Source organism: Oncorhynchus keta, chromosome 2 (genome assembly GCF_023373465.1).
Source record: "Oncorhynchus keta strain PuntledgeMale-10-30-2019 chromosome 2, Oket_V2, whole genome shotgun sequence".
Classification (NCBI taxonomy): Eukaryota; Metazoa; Chordata; class Actinopteri; order Salmoniformes; family Salmonidae; genus Oncorhynchus; species Oncorhynchus keta.
Genome location: NC_068422.1, coordinates 23283241 through 23303210, shown reverse-complemented (window position 1 = coordinate 23303210; position 19970 = coordinate 23283241). Strand labels below are relative to the sequence as shown.

Here is a 19970-nt window from a genome sequence, read left to right as displayed (position 1 = left end):
ATAGCCTACTGTCTAAAATAACATTGTAAAACATTTTGCAATGTCTGCCCATTTTTTATAGAAAGATTACAGAGATAAATGCAATTGCAATAAAGATTCAACACATTTGTCTTGTTTTTATTTTTACTGTATGTGGCCCAGTGGAATATCAGCGGATGTGTGCGGTACAGCTGCCTACAGTGCACGTTTCACACGATCTCACCTGACTTACATTTTCTGAGCATGTGACGCTCAGTTCAGCTGTTGCAGGAAACAATTTCACGGTATTGTTGTTGTAGGCTTCTACCAGAAGTCTAATCGGACGGGTTTTGGCTGTCTCATTTTAAACCATAATAAGTGATACTAGTGGAATCTTCATATTGCTAATCTATCAAACAACATTTGTTTCCTCATCTAAATGGCCCTTCCAACCGTATAGTTGTATATACGAGTTTATTTTTAACCACAGGAACAAAACAAGGGTAAGAACTTATTGTATCCGTCGTAGGTTACATTTAAATCTTACCCACACAGCCTACGTTTAACCAGGTGGCAGGCCCAGGTGATACTGGAGACCTTGTTTTTGTAAAATAATGTAGTATGTAACCTTCAGTCAGGAAGTTAAAGCTTGGTCTCAAATGGGTCTTCCAAATGGACAATGACCCCAAGCATACTTCCTAAGTTGTGGCAAAATGGCTTAAGGACAACAAAGTCAAGGTATTGGAGTGGCCATCACAAAGCCCTGACCTCAATCCCATAGAAAATGTGTGGGCAGAACTGAAAAAGAGTGCGAGCAAGGAGGCCTACAAACCTGACTCAGTTACACCAGCTCTGTCAGGAGGAATGGGCCAAAATTCACCCAACTTATTGTGGAAAGCTTGTGGAAGTCTACCCAAAACGTTTGACCCAAGTTAAACAATTTAAATGCAATGCTAGCAAATACTAATTGAGTGTGTGTAAACTTCTGACCCACTGGGAATGTGATGAAAGAAATAAGTTGAAATAAATCATTCTCTCTACTATTATTCTGACATTTCACATTCGTAACATGAAGTGGTGATCCTAACTGACCTAAAACAGATACTTTTTTACTAGGATTAAATGTCAGGAATTGTGAAACTGAGTTTAAATGTATTTGGCTAAGGTGTATGTAAACCTCCGACTTCAATTGTATATCAGCAGATACTTTCAGAAGGCACTGTATTCATACCCCTTTACTTATTCCACATTTTGTTGTGTTACAGCCTGAATCTAAAATGGATTAAATATATATTTTTCTCACCAACAATACCCCATAATGACAACGTGAAAACATGTTTTTAGAAATTTTGGCAAATGTACTGAAAATTAAATACAGAAATGTCTAATTTACATAAGTATTCGCACACAATGAGTCAATACTTTGCAGACGCACCTTTGGCAACCATTACAGCTGTGAGTCCTTCTGGGTAAGTCTCTAAAACAGGGGTGGGGGCTACAATTAAAATCTGAACAACTGGAGGGGCTGCAGTTGCGCGTGGTTCTGCGTGGTTCTGCGTTCCTGCCAATAGCCTGAGGCAATGTCACTAAGTTAGTTAGCTTCATGCAAGCTTAATTTATCCATTACTTATCAACAAGGCCTAAATGATACAATAACATAGTCTACTGTCTAAAATAACATTGTAAAACATTTTGCAATGTCTGCCCATTTTTTATAGAAAGATTACAGAGATAAATGCAATTGCAATAAAGATTCAACACATTTGTCTTGTTTTTATTTTTACTGTATGTGGCCCAGTGGAATATCAGCGGATGTGAGCGGTACAGCTGCCTACAGTGCACGTTTCACATGATCTCGCGTGACTTACATTTTCTGAGCATGTGACGCTCAGTTCAGCTGTTGCGGGAAACAATTTCACGATATTGTTGTTGTAGGCTTCTTCTACCAGACGTCTGATCGGACGGTTTTTGGCTGTCTCATTTTAAACCATAATAAGTGATACTAGTGGAATCTTCATATTGCTAATCTATCAAACGACATTTGTTTCGGCATGTAAATTGTCCTTCCAACCGTATAGTTGTATATACGAGTTTATTTTTAACCACAGGAACAAAACAAGGGTAAGAACTTATTGTATCCGTCGTAGGTTACATTTAAATCTTACCCACACAGCCTACGTTTAGCCAGGTGGCAGGCCCAGGTGATACTGGATACCTTGTTTTTGTAAAATAATGTAAGTATGTAACATTTTGTGCAAACTGAAGTTGCGCTCCCCCACATCCACGTCAGGTTTGGTGGTTGGCTACAGAGTTGCGAAACGCTTTCCATTATTTGACTGCGGTGTTGATGGGCGCAAATATAAGTTCAATAGTATTTGACACCAAAATAACAATCACGCCATGCCAACCATTATATAACTGTTTGTTACACAAGCTATCTATAAACTAAAATATAAATAATTTATATTAGGCTTATAATTATAATTGGCCTATAATTATAAGAGTTATACTTCTACTTATAATAGTCTTTATAATTGTAAGAGTTTGCCTACCATCACATATTAGACCAGCTAAAATCAGTTCATCTATGACCCAAAATATACTTCTCCTAATTGTATGTTCTCTGTGTTTCAGTGTAAATATGAAGTCATTGGCATTTGTTGTCCTGCTGTGCCTTGGCTGCTGTCTGATGACTTCCTCATTCGTACTTGAGCCGCCGTAAGTAACGTTACTGGTTATATCTGTCTGGTTAATGTCAGATGCCAACCCTGGCCTCTGCATCAAGCCCTTAACTGTGTCTGTCATTCTAAAGTAAGTAAGTAGCCTTTTTCAAGCCACAATGGCCCATAGGGCAGCTTGATGTTCAAGTACACAACCTGGACAGGAGGTTCCCTCCAATCCATCTCCTTAATATTGAATGGCAAGTAGCGGGATCATGTCCTGTTTTTAGAGCTTTGTTTTGACCAGGGAACCTTCCAATCTCAGGGAGGACACTAACCACAAGACCACTGAGCTGGTGTCATTCCATAGTCGGCATCTATGCGAATTGAAGGCCATTAAGTGAGTGAGGCACTTTGATTATCCTAATATTACACTTAAATTATTTCAGGCATATGTGGAGTAAGCTGATCCTGACTCACCACTGGCCGAGCACATTTTGCAGTGTAAGTTACATTATTGTATGGTTTCATGGCATAATAAACTTAACGTATCATGTGATGATCTGATCGTATGATTGATACGGTGGCCCTAAATTGCCAGATTTGCCAACTTGTATGACAAAATGAACATTTCTATTTACAGATGGAACACTGTCATTCCAAATTTGACTACTGGACTTTGCATGGACTGTGGTAAGGAAGGACTTCCAACAAATTCAGTAGGAAAGTGCATTTTTTTGACTGACCAGATAACATAACAAACTGTTTTGCATTCTATCTTTGTACACGTTTGACCAATGTCTGTCTTACAGGCCAGATAAAGGCCAGGAATGCAATTCATCTTTGCACTTCAATGAAACTCTAATCCAGGTATGTTCTGCTGGGGGAAAAAACATTTTAAATACAAACATTTACAAAAGGCAGATTGAGCTTATTCATGACAAAATATCATTTTGATGGTTAAAGTAAATGTGTTTATATATTATGAAATTAAGATAAATATTTGATAATGAATATGTTTTACAGGACCTACTTCCAGAGATGCAGAAGTGGTGGCCGGATCTTAAAATTCCAGAATCCTCTAGATTCTGGTCTGTTCCAGTTTTCTATTTGTATTAATACTTTACTCCAAGTAATTGTTATATTTTCAGGTAACAATATTTTTCTAAACAAATGTTAGTGTTTGATCTTCTATTTACAGGAAATATGAATGGCAAAAACATGGAACATGTGCTGCAAAAGCGGAGTCCCTAAACAGTCAACACAAATACTTTGGCAAAGCCCTGGAGCTGTATCACAAGTTAGACCTTGATGGGTAAGTGTACTGAATTAACAATAAAGTACCCTCATGAAACATATGGGATAATGTATGGTTTCAATACCCTGAACCCTAATTTATGTTTTCTACTACTTATTTATTAAATTCTTTGTATGTTTTCAGGGTGATGAAGAAATGTAACATTGTGCCCTCTGAGACTTACTACACGGTAAGTACATGAAATCAATATTACTACATTACCGAGGATAATTTAATTTTGCAAAGAGTAAATAGTTGCATGTTTAAACTTCAAGAATTTCTGCATCGTATCAAACAACACACTATACTGTGTGTTTTGGGAACACGAACAATTTGAAATGTGTGAATATGTGAAGTCAACAGTGACTAATTTACAGTAAGTCATTTGACTTACTGTTCCTGTTTACTTAGTTACTGGCACTAAAATGACCCAGATGTGTGCATGCATTCAATACCAGGTTATCGACCGGTATTGGCCTTTTACCACGATAACCAATATTCAATAAATAGGATGGATAAAAGGGAATGTCATGCTCAACTGAAGATTCACAGCCATTCCTATGATGTTTCATTATTGTCACAATGTAAGGAATCAACATTTGAAGCACATTTCTTGGACAATTGGTCTTTAGGATAGCAATTTATGAGAAATTAGTGTGGAAAAATTACACTTTTTAATTTCCCCTCTTTGAAACAGTACAGTTGAAGTCAGAAGTTTACATACACTTAAGTTGGAGTGATTAAAACTCATTTTTTCAACCACTCCAAATTTCTTGTTAACAAACTATAGTTTTGGCATGTCGGTTAGGACATCTACTTTGTGCATGACACAAGTCATTTTTCTAACAATTGTTTACAGACAGATTATTTGACTTATAATTCACTGTATCACAATTCCAGTGGGTCAGAAGTTTACATACACTAACTTGACTGTGCCTTTAAACAGCTTGGAAAATTCCAGAAAATGTCATGGCTTTAGAAGCTTCTGATAGGCTAATTGACACCATTTGAGTCAATTGGAGATGTACCTGTGGATGTATTTCATGGCCTACCTTCAAACTCAGTGCCTCTTTGCTTGACATCATGGGAAAATCAAGAGAAATCAACCTAGACCTGTAGACCTCCACAAGGCTGGTTCATCCTTGGGAGCAATTTCCAAATGCCTGAAGGTACCACGTTCAGCTGTACAAACAATAGTACGCAAGTATAAACACCATGGGACCACGCAGCCCTCATACCACTCAGGAAGGAGACGCGTTCTGTCTCCTAGAGAGGAACATACTTTGGTACGAAAAGTACAAATCAATCACAGAACAGCAGCAGAGGACCTTGTGAAGATGCTGGAGGAAACGGGTACAAAAGTATCTATATCCACAGTAAAACAAGTCCTATATCGACATAACTGCTATAAAAAAGCCAGACTACAGTTTGCAACTGCACATGGGGACAAAGATCATACTTTTTGGAGAAATGTCCTCTGGTCTGATAAAACAAAAATAGAACTGTTTGGCCATAATGACCATCGTTATATTTGGAGGAAAAGGGGTGAGGCTTGCAAGCCGAAGAACACCATCCCAAATGTGAAGCACAGGGATGGCAGCATCATGTTGTGGGGGTGCTTTGCAGCAGGAGGGACTGGTGCACTTCACAAAATAGATGGCATCATGAGGGAGGAAATGTATGTGGATATATTGAAGCAACATCTCAAGATGTCAGTCAGGAAGTTAAAGCTTGGTCTCAAATGGGTCTTCCAAATGGACAATGACCCCAAGCATACTTCCAAAGTTGTGGCAAAATGGCTTAAGGACAACAAAGTCAAGGTATTGGAGTGGCCATCACAAAGCCCTGACCTCAATCCCATAGAAAATGTGTGGGCAGAACTGAAAAAGAGTGCGAGCAAGGAGGCCTACAAACCTGACTCAGTGACATCAGCTCTGTCAGGAGGAATGGGCCAAAATTCACCCAACTTATTGTGGGAAGCTTGTGGAAGGCTACCCAAATGTTTGACCCAAGTTAAACAATTTAAAGGCAATAATACCAAATACTAATTGAGTGTGTGTAAACCTCTGACCCACTGGGAATATGATGAAAGAAACAAAAGCTGAAATAAATCATTCTCTCTACTATTATTCTGACATTTCACATTCTTAACATGAAGTGGTGATCCACTTTCAGGAATTGTGAAACTGAGTTTAAATGTATTTGGCTAAGGTGTATGTAAACCTCCGACTTCAACTGTATATCAGCAGATACTTTCAGAAGGCACCGTATTCATACCCCTTTACTTATTCCACATTTTGTTGTGTTACAGCCTGAATCCAAAATGGATCAAATATATTTTTTCTCACCAACAATACCCCATAATGACAACGTGAAAACATGTTTTTAGAAATTTTGGCAAATGTATTAAAAATTAAATACAGAAATATCTAATTTACATAAGTATTTGCACACCTGAGACAATACTTTGCAGACGCACCTTTTGGCAGCGATTACAGCTGTGAGTCCTTCTGGGTAAGTCTCTAAGACAGGGGTGGGGGCTACAATTAAAATCTGAACAACTCACGAGGGGCTGCAGTTGCGCGTGGTTCTGCGTACCCACATGTGCATAGTTGTTACACAGCTAATGTCCTCAATTTTTCACATTTTGCCATGGGGTGGAGATAAGATTTTGTGATTTTTATATCTAATTTCATGCAATTCTACTCATTTTGTCATGGGCCTGAATGGAAAATTAGCTATTAATAGTGACATAACAAAAGAAAAACTGCTAATGCACAACCACATTTTGAAATTGCACCTTGTGTATTGCACCTTCTACTATTCTAACTTGAAACAGTAAGTTGAGACCCTAGCTCTTTATGCTTTTTTTTATGATCCGAGGACCGGCCAGTTGCCCATCTCTCAGAGCTTTCCACACCTGGATTTGCCCATTTTATTCTTTTAAACTCTTCAAGCTCTGTCAAATTAGTTGTTGATCATTGCGAGACAACCATTTTAAGGTATTGCTATAGATTTCCAAGTAGATATAAGTCAAAACTGTAACTGGGCCACTCAGAGATATTTTATTGTCTTCTTGGTCAGCAACTTGTCTTTTAAGTCATTGTCCTGCTGAAAGGTGAATTCATCTTCCAGTGTCTGGTGGAAAGCACACTGAACCAGATTTTTCTTTAGGATTTTGCCTGTGCTTCTTTTTTAGCTTGAAAAACTCCCCATTCTAAGAATTACAAGCATACCCATAACATGATGCCGCCACCACTATGCTTGAAAATACGGAGTGTGGTACTCTGTAGTGTGTTGTATTGGATTTGCCCCAAACATAACACTTTGTGCCTTGTTGCAAACAGGATGTATGTTTTGCAATATTTTTATTCTGTGCAGGCTTCCTTCTTTTCACTCGGTCAAATTGATTTGATTTTTTTAGAGTTATATAACGCTTTTGTACCAACTGAGGTACTCAAAGGACTTTACATAGTATATGGCGACCATTTTTGTGCCACAGCGCTCACCACCCATCAGGTGAGGAGTGATTTGCCAATTAGAAATTAGGGGGATGATTAGGTGGCCTTGATGGAATGGGGCTAGGTTAACACCCCTACTCTTAAGATAAGTGACATTTCTAATGACCAGAGTGTCAGGACCACCATTTAACATCCCATCCGAGACTGCACCCTACACAGGGCAAGGGTGGTATGCTGCTGGCAATTGTCTCAAGTCAAACTAATCACAGTATTTTTACCATTTTTGAATTTACTACAAACACTTACATCAAACTTCCAAATTATATTTATTGACAGACAATAAGAAAACATATCCTTTTAAAATACATATTTACAGATGTAGAAACCTGAGGCAGGGAAAAGTCACTGGTTTATATTGCCCATCTTGAAATACCAGTAAAATACATTTATCATGTAATATCATTAGAAATAGGTCTAGAACAAGTCTGAGGTTTATACAGTCCATCATAACAGGCTAGACCAACTAATCAATCAGTTCTTCGACGCAATGCTAACCTGTGGAGATCAGGACCGGTATCCACAAAGCATCAGAGTAGGAGTGCTGATCTAGGACCATTCCCACTCGGATATGCTTTGTGGATACGGACCCAGAGATCCACAGCTGTAGTTCTGAGGGGTAAAAGTAAATACAAAGTCCCCTTGCTATCGACACGTTATACTGACACAATGTTAAAAACGGGAAACATTAACATATGATTAAAAGGTACACATACAGGCCATGTATGTATTAAACTAGCCTGCAAATGGATCAAATAAATTCAACAAGAATTTTGAATATAAATGATTCCCTGTTTGGTTTTAGTATGCTGCCATTGCCCTGAAATTGAAAGGTCTCGCAATCAGGTTTAAAAATTAACGGTGTGATCAAGGTGTGCTGGAAAAGAGCTTCAGATAGTGGACAGTCCGTGTCCACTAACAATTGCTAGTGAATCCTCTGACATCTTCAAAGACTGCTGTACTATAGTCTGTGTTACAGACAACTTTACCATACATCAATGGTTTTGGTAATAGCCCGAAACAAACAAAGAACAGGGAAAATATGAAAGGAGAGGGTTGAGGCCTCATCTGCATGGTTTTTAAGGGGAAAGTCCTCGTTGAAATACCTCACTGGCCTGCCTGTATGGTTAGTATTGTGGAGTAACTACAGTGTTGTTGATCCATCCTCATTTCTTTTCTATGACAGCCATTAATCTTTAAGCGTCTAAGCCGGTGTGGTCCATTATTATAATTTTTTAACGAAACGTTGAAGTTAGAAACGCATTGAATAACAACTTCATACATAGTACAAAAATAAACATCCATACAGACGTTTGTTCTGAAGTGTCTGTCCTATATCTGAGCGATAAAGATCAGAAACTTTTTTTTTTTTTTTTATACATGCATTTAACCCCTTATTTTAGGCATTAAACTAATCTCCATATATATACTGCCATTTATTTTTGAAATTGGTACCTGGCTACCTTCAGACTAGTTTTGTGAGGCTTGTAGGTGTCCTAGAGCAAAACAACTGACATGTATGTGTTAGTGAGAGAATCACCTTTCTATTTTATTGTGTAGCCCAAACTGTGCTGGGCTGTACACACCGATGCTGGCAAATCGGCAATACCGATTTCAGACAAGTCCCGTGACACTTGTGGGAGTCGTAGAGCAAAACCTTTCAATCGCTACATACGTCGTGACAAGACCAATTTTCGGGAGGTCTCATGGTCTGACAAACACCACCTTTCACCGCCAATGTGGAACAGGATCCGGTAGATTGAGACGCAGCCCATGCAAAAAAAAAGATCTCTAGTTTAAACTGACAGATTAAAAAAAATATATAATTCTAATTAGATTTCCACGGGGGTGTGGACATCGACTCTAGGGGGTTTTAAACTCAGTAACTGTTTTTAAAGTCACCATTGGCCTCATGGTGAAATTCCTGAGCGGTTTCCTTCCTCTCCGGCAACTGAGTTAGGAAGGACACCTGTATCTTTGTAGTGACTGGGTGCATTGATACACCATCCAAAGTGTAATTAATATGCTCCAAGGGATATTTATTGTCTGCTTTTTTTTACCCATCTACCAATGGGTGAACTTATTTGTGAGGCATTGGAAAACCTCACTGGTCTTTGTGGTTGAATCTGTGTTGGAAATTCACTGCTTGACTGAGGGACCTTACAGATAATTGTATTTGTGGGGTACAGAGATGAGGTAGTCATTCAAAAATCATGCTACACACTATTATTATACAGAGTCCATGCAACGTATTATTTGACATGTTAAGCAAATTATTACTCCTGAACTTATGGCTAGTCATAGCAAGAGTTGAATACTTATTGACTGAAGACATTTCAGCTTTTTATTTTTTATTTGTTTGTAAAAAAAAAAAAACAAATGTAATCCATTTTAAATTCAGGCTATGACACAACAAAATGTGGAAAAAGTCGGACCCCGAAAACCCATGTCGTTCAGGTTCTAATAGCATGTGATGAGTACTCGTGGTAAAATTGATTATGTCTGTTTTTAGTTTGACCTCATTGAAGGAAACATTCTCAACTTCTACAACGTGAAACCAAAGATTCAGTGTATTCATCCAAAGGTATCATGTTTTTTATATTTTGTCTTTGGGTAAAATGCTAACTTAAGCACAACTAGTTAATGGATATGCTAAAGGTTTTCTTTGAAGAGTATAGGATAACAAGAATTGCGTACCATTTTCTATTTAGAATACGTTTCTCTAATCATTCTACATGAAGAATAGTCATTGCACACCACTTAAAGATAAAATCATGAATCCTAACCCTAAATATAGAATGTATCATTAAGTTATTTATTGTTTACAGGAAGGGAAGGTGCAAATCTTGGGGCAGATCGAGATCTGCTTCAACTCAGACTTTCAACTGGACAACTGTGAGCATTCTGAGACAGACACAGTGAACCTCAATGTTAAGGGTGCAGGGTTTAGTGTGTGTGACCATGCCACACCGGTCTACTACCCTCCCCTGAAGGGGAAACTGTCAGTGTAGTGGCTAGTGCGGTATGGTCACGCATCCCTTTATAATCAGTGTCATATCTCACATGGAACATAGATACAGGAAGGTTCCACTTGGTGTGAGTTCGCACATAAATCTATCTGAAAAACACTAACAGTTTTTAATTGAATGTGTCTACTGCTATTTGGAACTGTTTTCTGGCATTCAAACTTAAAATTTTACTGCTTGATTCTTGGAAACAGGGTGGTCATGTTGTAACTCAAGGAACAAATCAGCTTTTTTTGTGTATATATATATATATATATATAAAATACTTTGCAAATCATAATAAAATGTACATAAATAAGAAGTTCCCCACAGAGCATCTTAGATGTGGCAGAGAAAGAGGGGAATATATGACACCAGGTATCGTAGGCTAGTGGCTGATGCTACATGTGATCGCCAGTCATGTAGTATGCAGTGCATTATATCCTGTAGAGGGGGGGTGGGGTCCATGTTTGAGCCTGTCGATGTATAATGTGAGTTTGTGGAATGTAACACTAATCCACCTGTAATATAGGATGACATTTGCTTTCAAGGGATTTGTGAGTCATTTTAAATTGGCCTTAGTTTGTTTAAAGTATGGTCCTACATTTTGTTAAACATAACATTTAAAGTTTGATGCACAGTTTATGAAGAGGTCTGATGACTGCATTCATTAATTTTGTCTTTCAATATGTTTTTCATTTTATTTTGTTGTAAACTGTGTTGAGTAATTATGGTAAGAATGTGGTGGTTAAAATGCATAAGTTATGGAGATGGCATTACTAAAGTCGAGATTTTCTGCGCACAGTTTAACAAGGCTATCATGATCATGATTGAACCAGATACAGGTATTATATCTAACAATGTCATTTCTGCTGTTTAGTTAGTTTGATTTCATTGAATTGTGGGATAAGCTTTGGTTTTTAAATGGTGGCCTTATTTTGGTAGGTTCCAATCCTCTGTAATGTTTATGTACAATTCATTAAAGTAATTTTTCTATTGCAGCAGTTTTTATGTACTATTTACCCTGGAATTTGATTTTTTAGTGAATCCAGTTAACATGCATAAGTATGCACATTCAACTAAATGCCACAAGAGGTCAGAAAACCTCAACACAACACCAATGGCCAAAAGAGGCAGTCCCTGTCTAACACTGTGTGGTATTGTTCAGTCTAACAAATTACACATTTTAAAGAAATGTTAAATCCACAAAAGGTATACAATTATATAAAACTCCATGTCCAGGAACGCTGATGATTTTGACTTAAAATCCTGTATTTGTATTGTAACCTTCTTAATTTTAACATCATGTCAACTGCAGATGTATAGCCAGATGTATATTAGAACAAAGATGATGATTACTCATGAGCAATTTTTAAGATATAAAAAAAAAAGTAAAGCTATTTACTATAGTGTTCACGAGTGGTAGAATAGCAATGCTGGTGATGTATACGCTAGTTGTATCCTACAGGCATGCCATTGATCTATCCTCATGACACCTTGTGTGTAAGAGATTTATAGGCTGTTGGAGTACATGGAACATTGTGCTTTTTAGACCTCATGTAAGGCATGTCAGCACACTGAAGAGATTTGTCTGTTGGTGACCGGTGGTAAGTAAATCTTATTTTAACAACAAGTATTTTACATTTCATATAAAAGGGTTTTATCAAAAATATGACAAATGTGTATCTGTCCTGGGAATGTTGAAATATTACATTGCACAATATCTTGTCTACTTATATTTCAGCATAGTTTAATATTCCCCTTGTGAACTGCATTTGAATCCCTGTCCCCAAAATAAGAGTTAAAATGTTGTATTATGGGCCTTGGCTGTCGGTATAATGGATATTATGTGTGGTGCAATCAGTTTTATGTAACTGTCATCGTAGGATAAGAGGAAAGAGGTTATAGTGTCAATGAAATCTCATTTGCCAAGAACAGGCAGAACCAAATAGTTGTAGGGAGGCAACAGTTGCCTCAGTGGGTATTACACACATACACACAGTGAGATCCATGCACTACTCTTAATGTGGTTATTGAAGCTTATCAGTGAATGAAGTAGTCAGGTTGATTCTTCTTGACTAAAATAACTCTGGCTCGCAGCCATTCCGAGGGCTGAACAATGGCTCGGCTACATCACTGCTTCCTAATTGGTGACAAGGCCCATTAGAAATGTATTTCACTCTTCTTCCCTACCTCTCCTTTTGAAGAGAGTTAAGTGTCTTATGTCATCAAGTCAACAGAGACAGCATGGGATAGTCACTGCACACGAGCACTCGTGGCCTTATACCTCAGCTCCTCTATAGCCAGGGTAGATGCCTCTTTGTGGAGGTTGTAAGTCAGATCCAGCCAACTGGCTTTTAAGCAGTGTGAATTAATAGGACCTGGTGCCAGAGATAATGGTTATGGCTGAGAGCAATTCTGGATGCCCTTGAAAGCAACCATTTTGTCATTCACTCATATCTGTCGTAGAGGAGAGCAGAGATCCTGTGTTGGCCCTTCTTCCTGTAAGGGTGACGGGGCCGAAAAGAAAGTAACTTCACCATGAGTCATCGCCAGTACTCCCTGACTGGAGTGAGCGGGAATGTAAGGCTGAGTTTGGATTTGGCATGTGCAGACATGGAGACGTTGTCTATTGACAGTGCCTTCGCCTCGTTAACCGAAGATGAGGGTCCTTATGAAGAGCTCCTGAATATAGCGCAGGTTAGTATGCTAAAGCAGTATCTATGTTTTACATGTTCAGTATCTGATATCCTTCATTATAACTTCCTGTAGTATAGCAGTAAGAATAGCCAGTGGATACAGAGGACACATACTGGAAAGGGGGATACCTAGTCAGTTGTACAACTGAATGCATTCAACTGAAATGTGTCTTCTGCATTTAACCCAACCCCTCTGAATCAGAGAGATGCGCTGTCGTGAGAGTTTCCAGCTATCTTATGTGTTGATCTCTAAAATGCTTCAATAGAAGGGAGGAGTTTGGAAGACATACAAATAACTATAACTGGCTAACTCAGGAATACATTAGTTGTTAGCAATACAACAGAGGCGATGCATGCAGAGTTCCTATATATTCCATTCAGTGCCTGTGTAGTTCTCAAAACCACAAAGCCTAGAAATACATTCATTCTCGGTGCTCAGTCTGACCTCCAGAATGTAGTTAAAGGCGGGTAAACATTCAGTGATGCACAGGTCAGGGACAATAAGAGAGATCTGCAGATTTTCAAACAAAGGCATTTTATGGTAGTAAGTTGGTAGCCTAGTGGTTAGAGCATTGGACTAGTAACCGAAAGGTTGCAAGTGCAAATCCCCGAGCTGACAAAGTACAAAATCTGTCGTTCTGCCCCTGAACAGGCAGTTAACCCACTGTTCCTAGGCCGTCATTGAAAATGTCAACTGCAGATGTCTACCTCTATCAAGGAACAGTCATGATCAGGTATTTTAATACTACTTAGTTAAGTGTAAAAACCTCTGCAGGGATACTTAAAATTCTTTACCTGCAGTCGCATAACCAAAGCGCCCTCTAGTGGCCTCATGAATGGAATATTAATATATTAAATAATTTCATAATTAATCAAACAAATTTAAACCTCCGAAAAGCCTGTGTTTCTATGTCAAATGATTTTGTAATAGATGCTGTTTTGAACATGTGCATCTGCACAGGTGAGTTGACAGCAGACAAGGAGACATATCTTTTCACAGCAGACCTATAAACACCACCAGGGTTACCACTCTGCCCTGTGACTCTCCAGAGAGCGGAGAGAACAGGAGACAGACATGAAGACCATACAGATGTGTGGCTGACAGTCTGGGTCCTAATGGATTGATCTCTATATGAATCACAACACACCTGGCTTTGGGCAAGATAACTCTAATCAGCCACAGGCCAGACCTGGCTGCAAGTCAGATACTTCTCCACTTCGGTATCTCTGCCTTCAAGCCCTCTATAGCTTGTATGTTCCTACCTTACTATAGTTCTTCCAGCCATTTAGACACAACAAAGCAAAGCAGTCCCTCCCTAAGCAAGGGTTTGGACTGCACTGACAACCATGCCATTTCTCATTAATGTACATTATGATAATTTGAGGGGTAATGTGGAATGGACAGTTTTTCAGGGGGATGTTTTGCTGACGTGAAATACATTACTTTTTCACATGATTGAGCATGAACAATGGCCCAAATTACGTGCTCAGTGAATCTATTCCTGTACCTTCCTAAAAAAGATCAATCTTTTCCATACTGTACCTCGACACATTTATTTTAATTAATCTCTATCTCTATCAAGAAACAGTATTATGATCAGGTATTTTAATACTACTTAGATAAGTGTAAACACCTCTGTAGGGATATCCTGCAGTAGAATAACCAAAGCTCCCTCATGGATGGAATATTCATATTTTTCATAATTAATCAAACAAATAAACCTCAAAATCCTATGTCAAACAGTTTTGTAATATTTCAGTCATCTGTGATAAAGTGTAATATTGGGACGCAAACTCAACTGAATGCCTTTCAACTCTATATCTGACATGGTACAGGTGTCTTTGTTTTTTAAAACCCAGAACCATGTGTGTGTGAGGTGTATACTATTATTTCAAAGTAGTTAAGAGCTTGTAAGTCAGCATTTCACTGTAAGGTCTACTACACCTGTTGTATTCGGCGCATGTGACAAATACAATTTGATTTGTTTGACTACCAAGAAACACTATGTGCGACCCTGATTTAGCCCACTGCTAAAGGTTAAGGAGTGCAGTAATATGGATACACTAGTACAAGCCTTGCATTTCATAGAAGTGAATTTATTGTATGACTTGAACACAAATGTAAGGTTCTGATATACTGTATGAAATATCTGCTTTAGACATATCATAAGCTTATACCTGCAGGCTAAGGTTCAGATCTACTACTGTATTCAGACGGTTATTAATTTTCAGCTCCATGGGGACCAGTGCTGTGTGAGAGGTTTACATAATCTGCTTGAAAGATCTCTCTAAATTAGCTAATTTCATTGTGCTAATTGGCTTTTTTTATTGGTCTGTAATAATATAGATATGTTCCTTTCAGTGGTGGTTGGTGCTATTTAAGAGGATGGAGGACGATAATTGTTTTTATGAGCATGGCCTTATTTCTATTACACCATATTGGATTACTGTCATTCATATTCCATTCATTCAGTTCAATGTAATATCAATAGGTTTAGGCTACTACATAATACTCAAATGTTCCCTATTCCCATCATGAGGTTACTACAACCTTATCTATAAATTAAAGTTTACAACGTATGTGCACACAGGTTGAGAGGAAGATTTGAGGTGACAGTGACACATGGACAGACAGTGACACATTCAATACTGCCTTGCCCACTCTTGCCTGCATTGCCCACTCTTGCCTGTTAAGAAATGTTTTTCAACAGAATCAGCTGAATGAATGCACCCCTGATCACAAGCAAACAGTTCACTTTCATAGCCACATACTAAACAGCTTGTGTGTTCCTTCTCGCTTGTGTGTTCCACACGCTCTCCTCCACACCCTTTCCCTTTGTTTGTGAACTTCAATGTTCACCAGTCAACATAGCTAATAGAACTAACGCGTTAGTAAACCCGCTACAATCATGCAGTACAGTGTAGTAAGCAGTTTAGCATTTACACCGACGGCCCCGGTGGCAATACATTTGTGAAACCAAAAGCTTACCTTGACTTGGAAGAGTTCCAGTGTTGGATAGTCATATCCAACTAGCTAACATAGCATCCCTCTGTTTGAGCCAAGTATTTGAGTCGAAAAACTATATACCTGCATTTGCTAGCTAAGTAAGTGAAAGTGAAAGTGGAAAAAAAAACGAAGTATATCTCTCTCTCTCTCCCTCTCTTGTTCCTCCTTCACTTTAGAATAAATTAATTTGTTCAAAACTTTTCAGCTATGATCTTTTTCTCTCTAAGTCAACTACTCACCACATTTTATGCAGTGCTAGCTAGCAGTAGCTTATGCTTTCAGTACTAGATTCCTTTTCTGATACTTTGATTGGGTGGTCAACATGTCAGTTCATGCTGCAAGAGCTTTGATAGGTTGGAGGATACCCACCGGAAGTTGTCATAATTACTGTGTAAGTCTATGAAAGGGGGTGAGAACCATGAACCTCCTAGGTTTTGTATTGAAGTTAATGTACTCAGAGGAGGACGGAAGCTAGCTGTCCTCCAACAACACAATAGTGGTACCCTACAGAGTGCTGTTGAGGCTACAGTGGACCTTCATTGCAAAACAATGTAATTTAGCAAATTATACTGAACAAAATATAAATGCAACATGTAAAGTGTTGGTACCATGTTTCATGAGCTGAAATAAAAGATCACAGAAATGTTCCATATGCTAATGTGGATCCGAATAAACCGAAAGGTTACTAGTTCGAATTCCTGAGCCGACTAGGTGAAAAATATGTCTATGCCCTTGAGCAAGGCACTCAACCATAATTGTGCCAGGGTTGCTTGCTGTTGATAATGCCAGGCCCTGGCCGTGACCCCACTTGGATGGAGTCTCAGGGAAAAGTGTGCAAAAACAAAATCTGTATTAATACACACTTGTACATGTGAAATAGGAAAAATATAAGCACACACCAAATAATAATTATTATTATTATGGACTGTACTTGGCTTTTGTGATGTGCTCAATATGTCAATGTAAGTAGTAAGTAGTTAGTTCTGCACAACACCAGTAGGTTCTATGAGGAAATATTTGCATGATTACTCCCACCTTCCATCTGTGTTCTCAGAGTGGGATCATGTCCAGTACAATTATGTTCAGTCCATATGACTGTTATACAAACTGAAGTGATGACTGGTTTTTTTCCACATCCTGTGGATCTAAAATAAAGAAATTGCATATAGACATGTCTTATACATATTGAACAGATTCTAAGGACATTATTGCAACTAGGAAATACTTTAATGGGGGAACAGCTCTGTATCATAAATCCCAGTCAGATATAAGAAACCTGATGGTTCAATCCCTTCCAGGTAAATTACTGTATGGAAAGCGGGTATGTCAAGAAAGACACGGTAAAGCTTTTTGAATGAAATCCTCTCTGATGTTTGTTTTGAGAAACAGACCGCACCACTTTTGCTCTACGGTTGCTCCAAAAGGGAACATTTTTAGGTGCTTATATCCACTAAAGCATGCACTTTGAAGTCTTGACATTATCATTGAAAAGTAGGGTGCTAACTTTTTAAAGTGGGTTTACATGTCAAATCCTGACATTCTTTTGAAGTCACACCAATAAGGAATATATTCACAGCAGTGACTCTTCAAAGATATGAAAGATTGGTTTTGAGACCTTTATTATCTTTGTCAGACAGTACTCCATGAAATTCCAATCTAAAGTGTCTTTTCTAGGTATGATATTTTGTGCCATTACCACATTTGTGGATGACTCGTTATCTCGTTGTTTGTAGTATTTCACAGATATTAACATATGGACAGATTCTCGCAGAATCACTCAGATGTTTCTGTTTTTTATTTGCAAATATAAAACCCACCAGGGTGTACATTTATTTGTCACTCTTCATAGACAACAGGTGTAGACTAACCGTGAAATGCTTTTTACGGGTCCTTTTCCAACAATGCAGAGTTAAAGATAATAAATACAATTGAAAAAAATAGAAATAGTGACAGTGAATAACAAACAAAAATAAGTAGTAAAATAAGATGGCCATATATAGGGACTAGAAAATAACATGCTATATACAGGGAGTACCAGTACCGTGTTGATATGCAGGGGTATGAGGTAATTGAGGTAGCTATGTACTGAACATGTAGGTAAGGGTAAAATAAGTATCGGCAGCGTGTGTTTGGGTGTCAGTGTAAGTATATGTGAGTCCAGTGTGTGTGTGTCCATAGCCAGTGCAAGAGAGTTAGTTAAAGGGTCAATGCAGGTAGTCCGGGAAGCCAGTTGATTAGCTATTTCGCAGTCTTGTTTAGGAATTTAAAACCCACCAGGGTGTAATAAATTGCAGTCTGTCCCACATGCCTTGTGTTGTCCAAAGGAATGAGGTATTATGGAAATGTTCACATTTACTGAAGATTCACCACATACAGTGTATGCAGGCCTTTTAACGACTATAAAAGTACTGCTCTGCTTTAAACAAACAACTGGAGAGGCTTCTGGAAAATAGTGACACATTTGTCCCAATTATGCTTTTCACAAGATTTGGTGAAAATATCATTATCCTTAATTAACTTACAGGTGTATGAAAAGTTGTTTATGTCCCCCTGACAACGTCTGGTCTGGTGTCCTGTCCTCCCAATAGCCTCTGGATCAGGCTTAGATCAGACGATGACCTGGTGAGTCTGGGACTGGGTCATTGCTAATTATAAGCTTGTTATTCTTAGAGGCATTGTCCCCTTTGTGAGAACAGAAGCAAGCGTCCCTATAGGGCTGGTAACAACTGTTACCACTGTTTGATTGTACTGGTACAAGTGCAATCTATTCCCAACAGTCCCTGACATAAGCTATGTCTGGATGTTCATATACTGTAAGTATGCTCTGATGAATGTGGAACATTTGAGTGTGAAAAAAAATCTGATCCACTGCAATGGATGTTTCTCACCTCACTACCTCTAAGCTGCACATGCAGAAGGATAAAAAATATGTTCTATCTGAAGGTTTCAGTGTGGCTCTGCAACATCAGATTTGTATATTTGTACAAAGCATTGGCTTAGGTACCACTTTAACCAGTTACAAAGATACTTTCACTGTATTGTAGGCCTAACACGTCATTGCATAAACTAGCTCAGTGTGTGCATCATTTCATTAACAATCTCTACACAGTAAACCAATTCAAAGTTGTTTATGTATTTGTAGCTGTACTGTGACGACCCTCTACAGTATAGACAGAGGTCATGGGGTTAGATGGTAGGCCTAATGGAGTTCTCCTCATAATGGCTCCCATGTTGATAAACTAATGTACATTATATAATGAGCTACTCCTAAGAGGTCGTTAGGATTCTCAATGCACACTAGCGAGATTGATTGTACATTTAAATTGAGTACATGGGTTATACATTTCAAATTAGTGATTTACCGGCATTCTAATTTTGTAAAGGTTGTTTGCATTTGATCTTAATCATCTTCCTGGGGACAGTTCAAAATAAAAAAGTGTTTATTTTTTATTTTTTTAACCTTTATTTAACCAGGAAGGGCTCATTGAGATTAAAATCTCTTTTTCAAGGGCGCCCTGGCCAAGATAGGCAGCACCAAGTCATTACAAAAACATTAGACAGACAACATGAAAAACTACAAGTAATCTAGTAAAAACCATTGAATTCACAAGAGTATAAAACAGCAAATTAAAAACATTGACAGGTCAGGGAATCAGCCTCAAAATCCTTCATCAGTGATTTAAAAACACCAATCGGGACAAGTTCTTCCAGTTTAAATGTATTTTGTAAGGTGTTCCAAGACCATGGCGCAGAGTACATAAAAGCCCTTTTACCAAATTCAGTTCGGACATTTGGAACAGTTAGCAGGATAAAGTCCAGTGAATGA

At 38.3% G+C, this 19970-nt stretch overlaps 3 protein-coding genes across 6 annotated transcripts in view; 2 read left to right on the top strand and 1 right to left on the bottom strand.

Moving 5' to 3' along the window:
* LOC118398219 (myomesin-2-like) overlaps positions 1-16290 on the bottom strand; it is a 42524-nt gene extending 26234 nt beyond the window's left edge. The window contains exon 1 of the mRNA XM_035793372.2: positions 16127-16290. The gene's annotated coding sequence lies outside the window, so the exon portion shown is untranslated. The remainder of the gene's footprint in view (positions 1-16126) is intronic.
* Positions 313-11439, top strand: LOC118398255 (ribonuclease T2-like). Of its 3 annotated transcripts, none has more exons than XM_035793436.2 (10): positions 313-461; positions 2593-2676; positions 3068-3122; positions 3262-3311; positions 3431-3488; positions 3645-3709; positions 3820-3933; positions 4060-4105; positions 9946-10017; positions 10262-11439. In XM_035793436.2, exons 2-10 carry the CDS (start codon positions 2600-2602, stop codon positions 10442-10444), a joined length of 720 nt encoding a protein of 239 aa, XP_035649329.1. In that variant the 5' UTR covers positions 313-461; positions 2593-2599; the 3' UTR covers positions 10445-11439. The 3 variants fall into 3 exon arrangements, with proteins under 3 accessions (XP_035649329.1, XP_035649320.1, XP_035649312.1); XM_035793427.2 differs by lacking the exon at positions 313-461 and adding an exon at positions 1840-2192; XM_035793419.2 differs by lacking the exon at positions 313-461 and adding an exon at positions 1841-2079.
* The window catches only part of LOC118398234 (ribosomal protein S6 kinase alpha-2), a 67352-nt gene continuing 60351 nt past the window's right edge, over positions 12970-19970 (top strand). The window contains exon 1 of one of the 2 annotated variants that reach the window (XM_035793409.2): positions 12970-13138. Coding sequence is in view for 1 of the 2 variants with exons in the window: in XM_035793386.2 (XP_035649279.2) it covers positions 13055-13138 (84 nt within the window). In the remaining variant the exon portion in view is untranslated. The remainder of the gene's footprint in view (positions 13139-19970) is intronic. The other variant, XM_035793386.2, reaches the window with a different exon arrangement.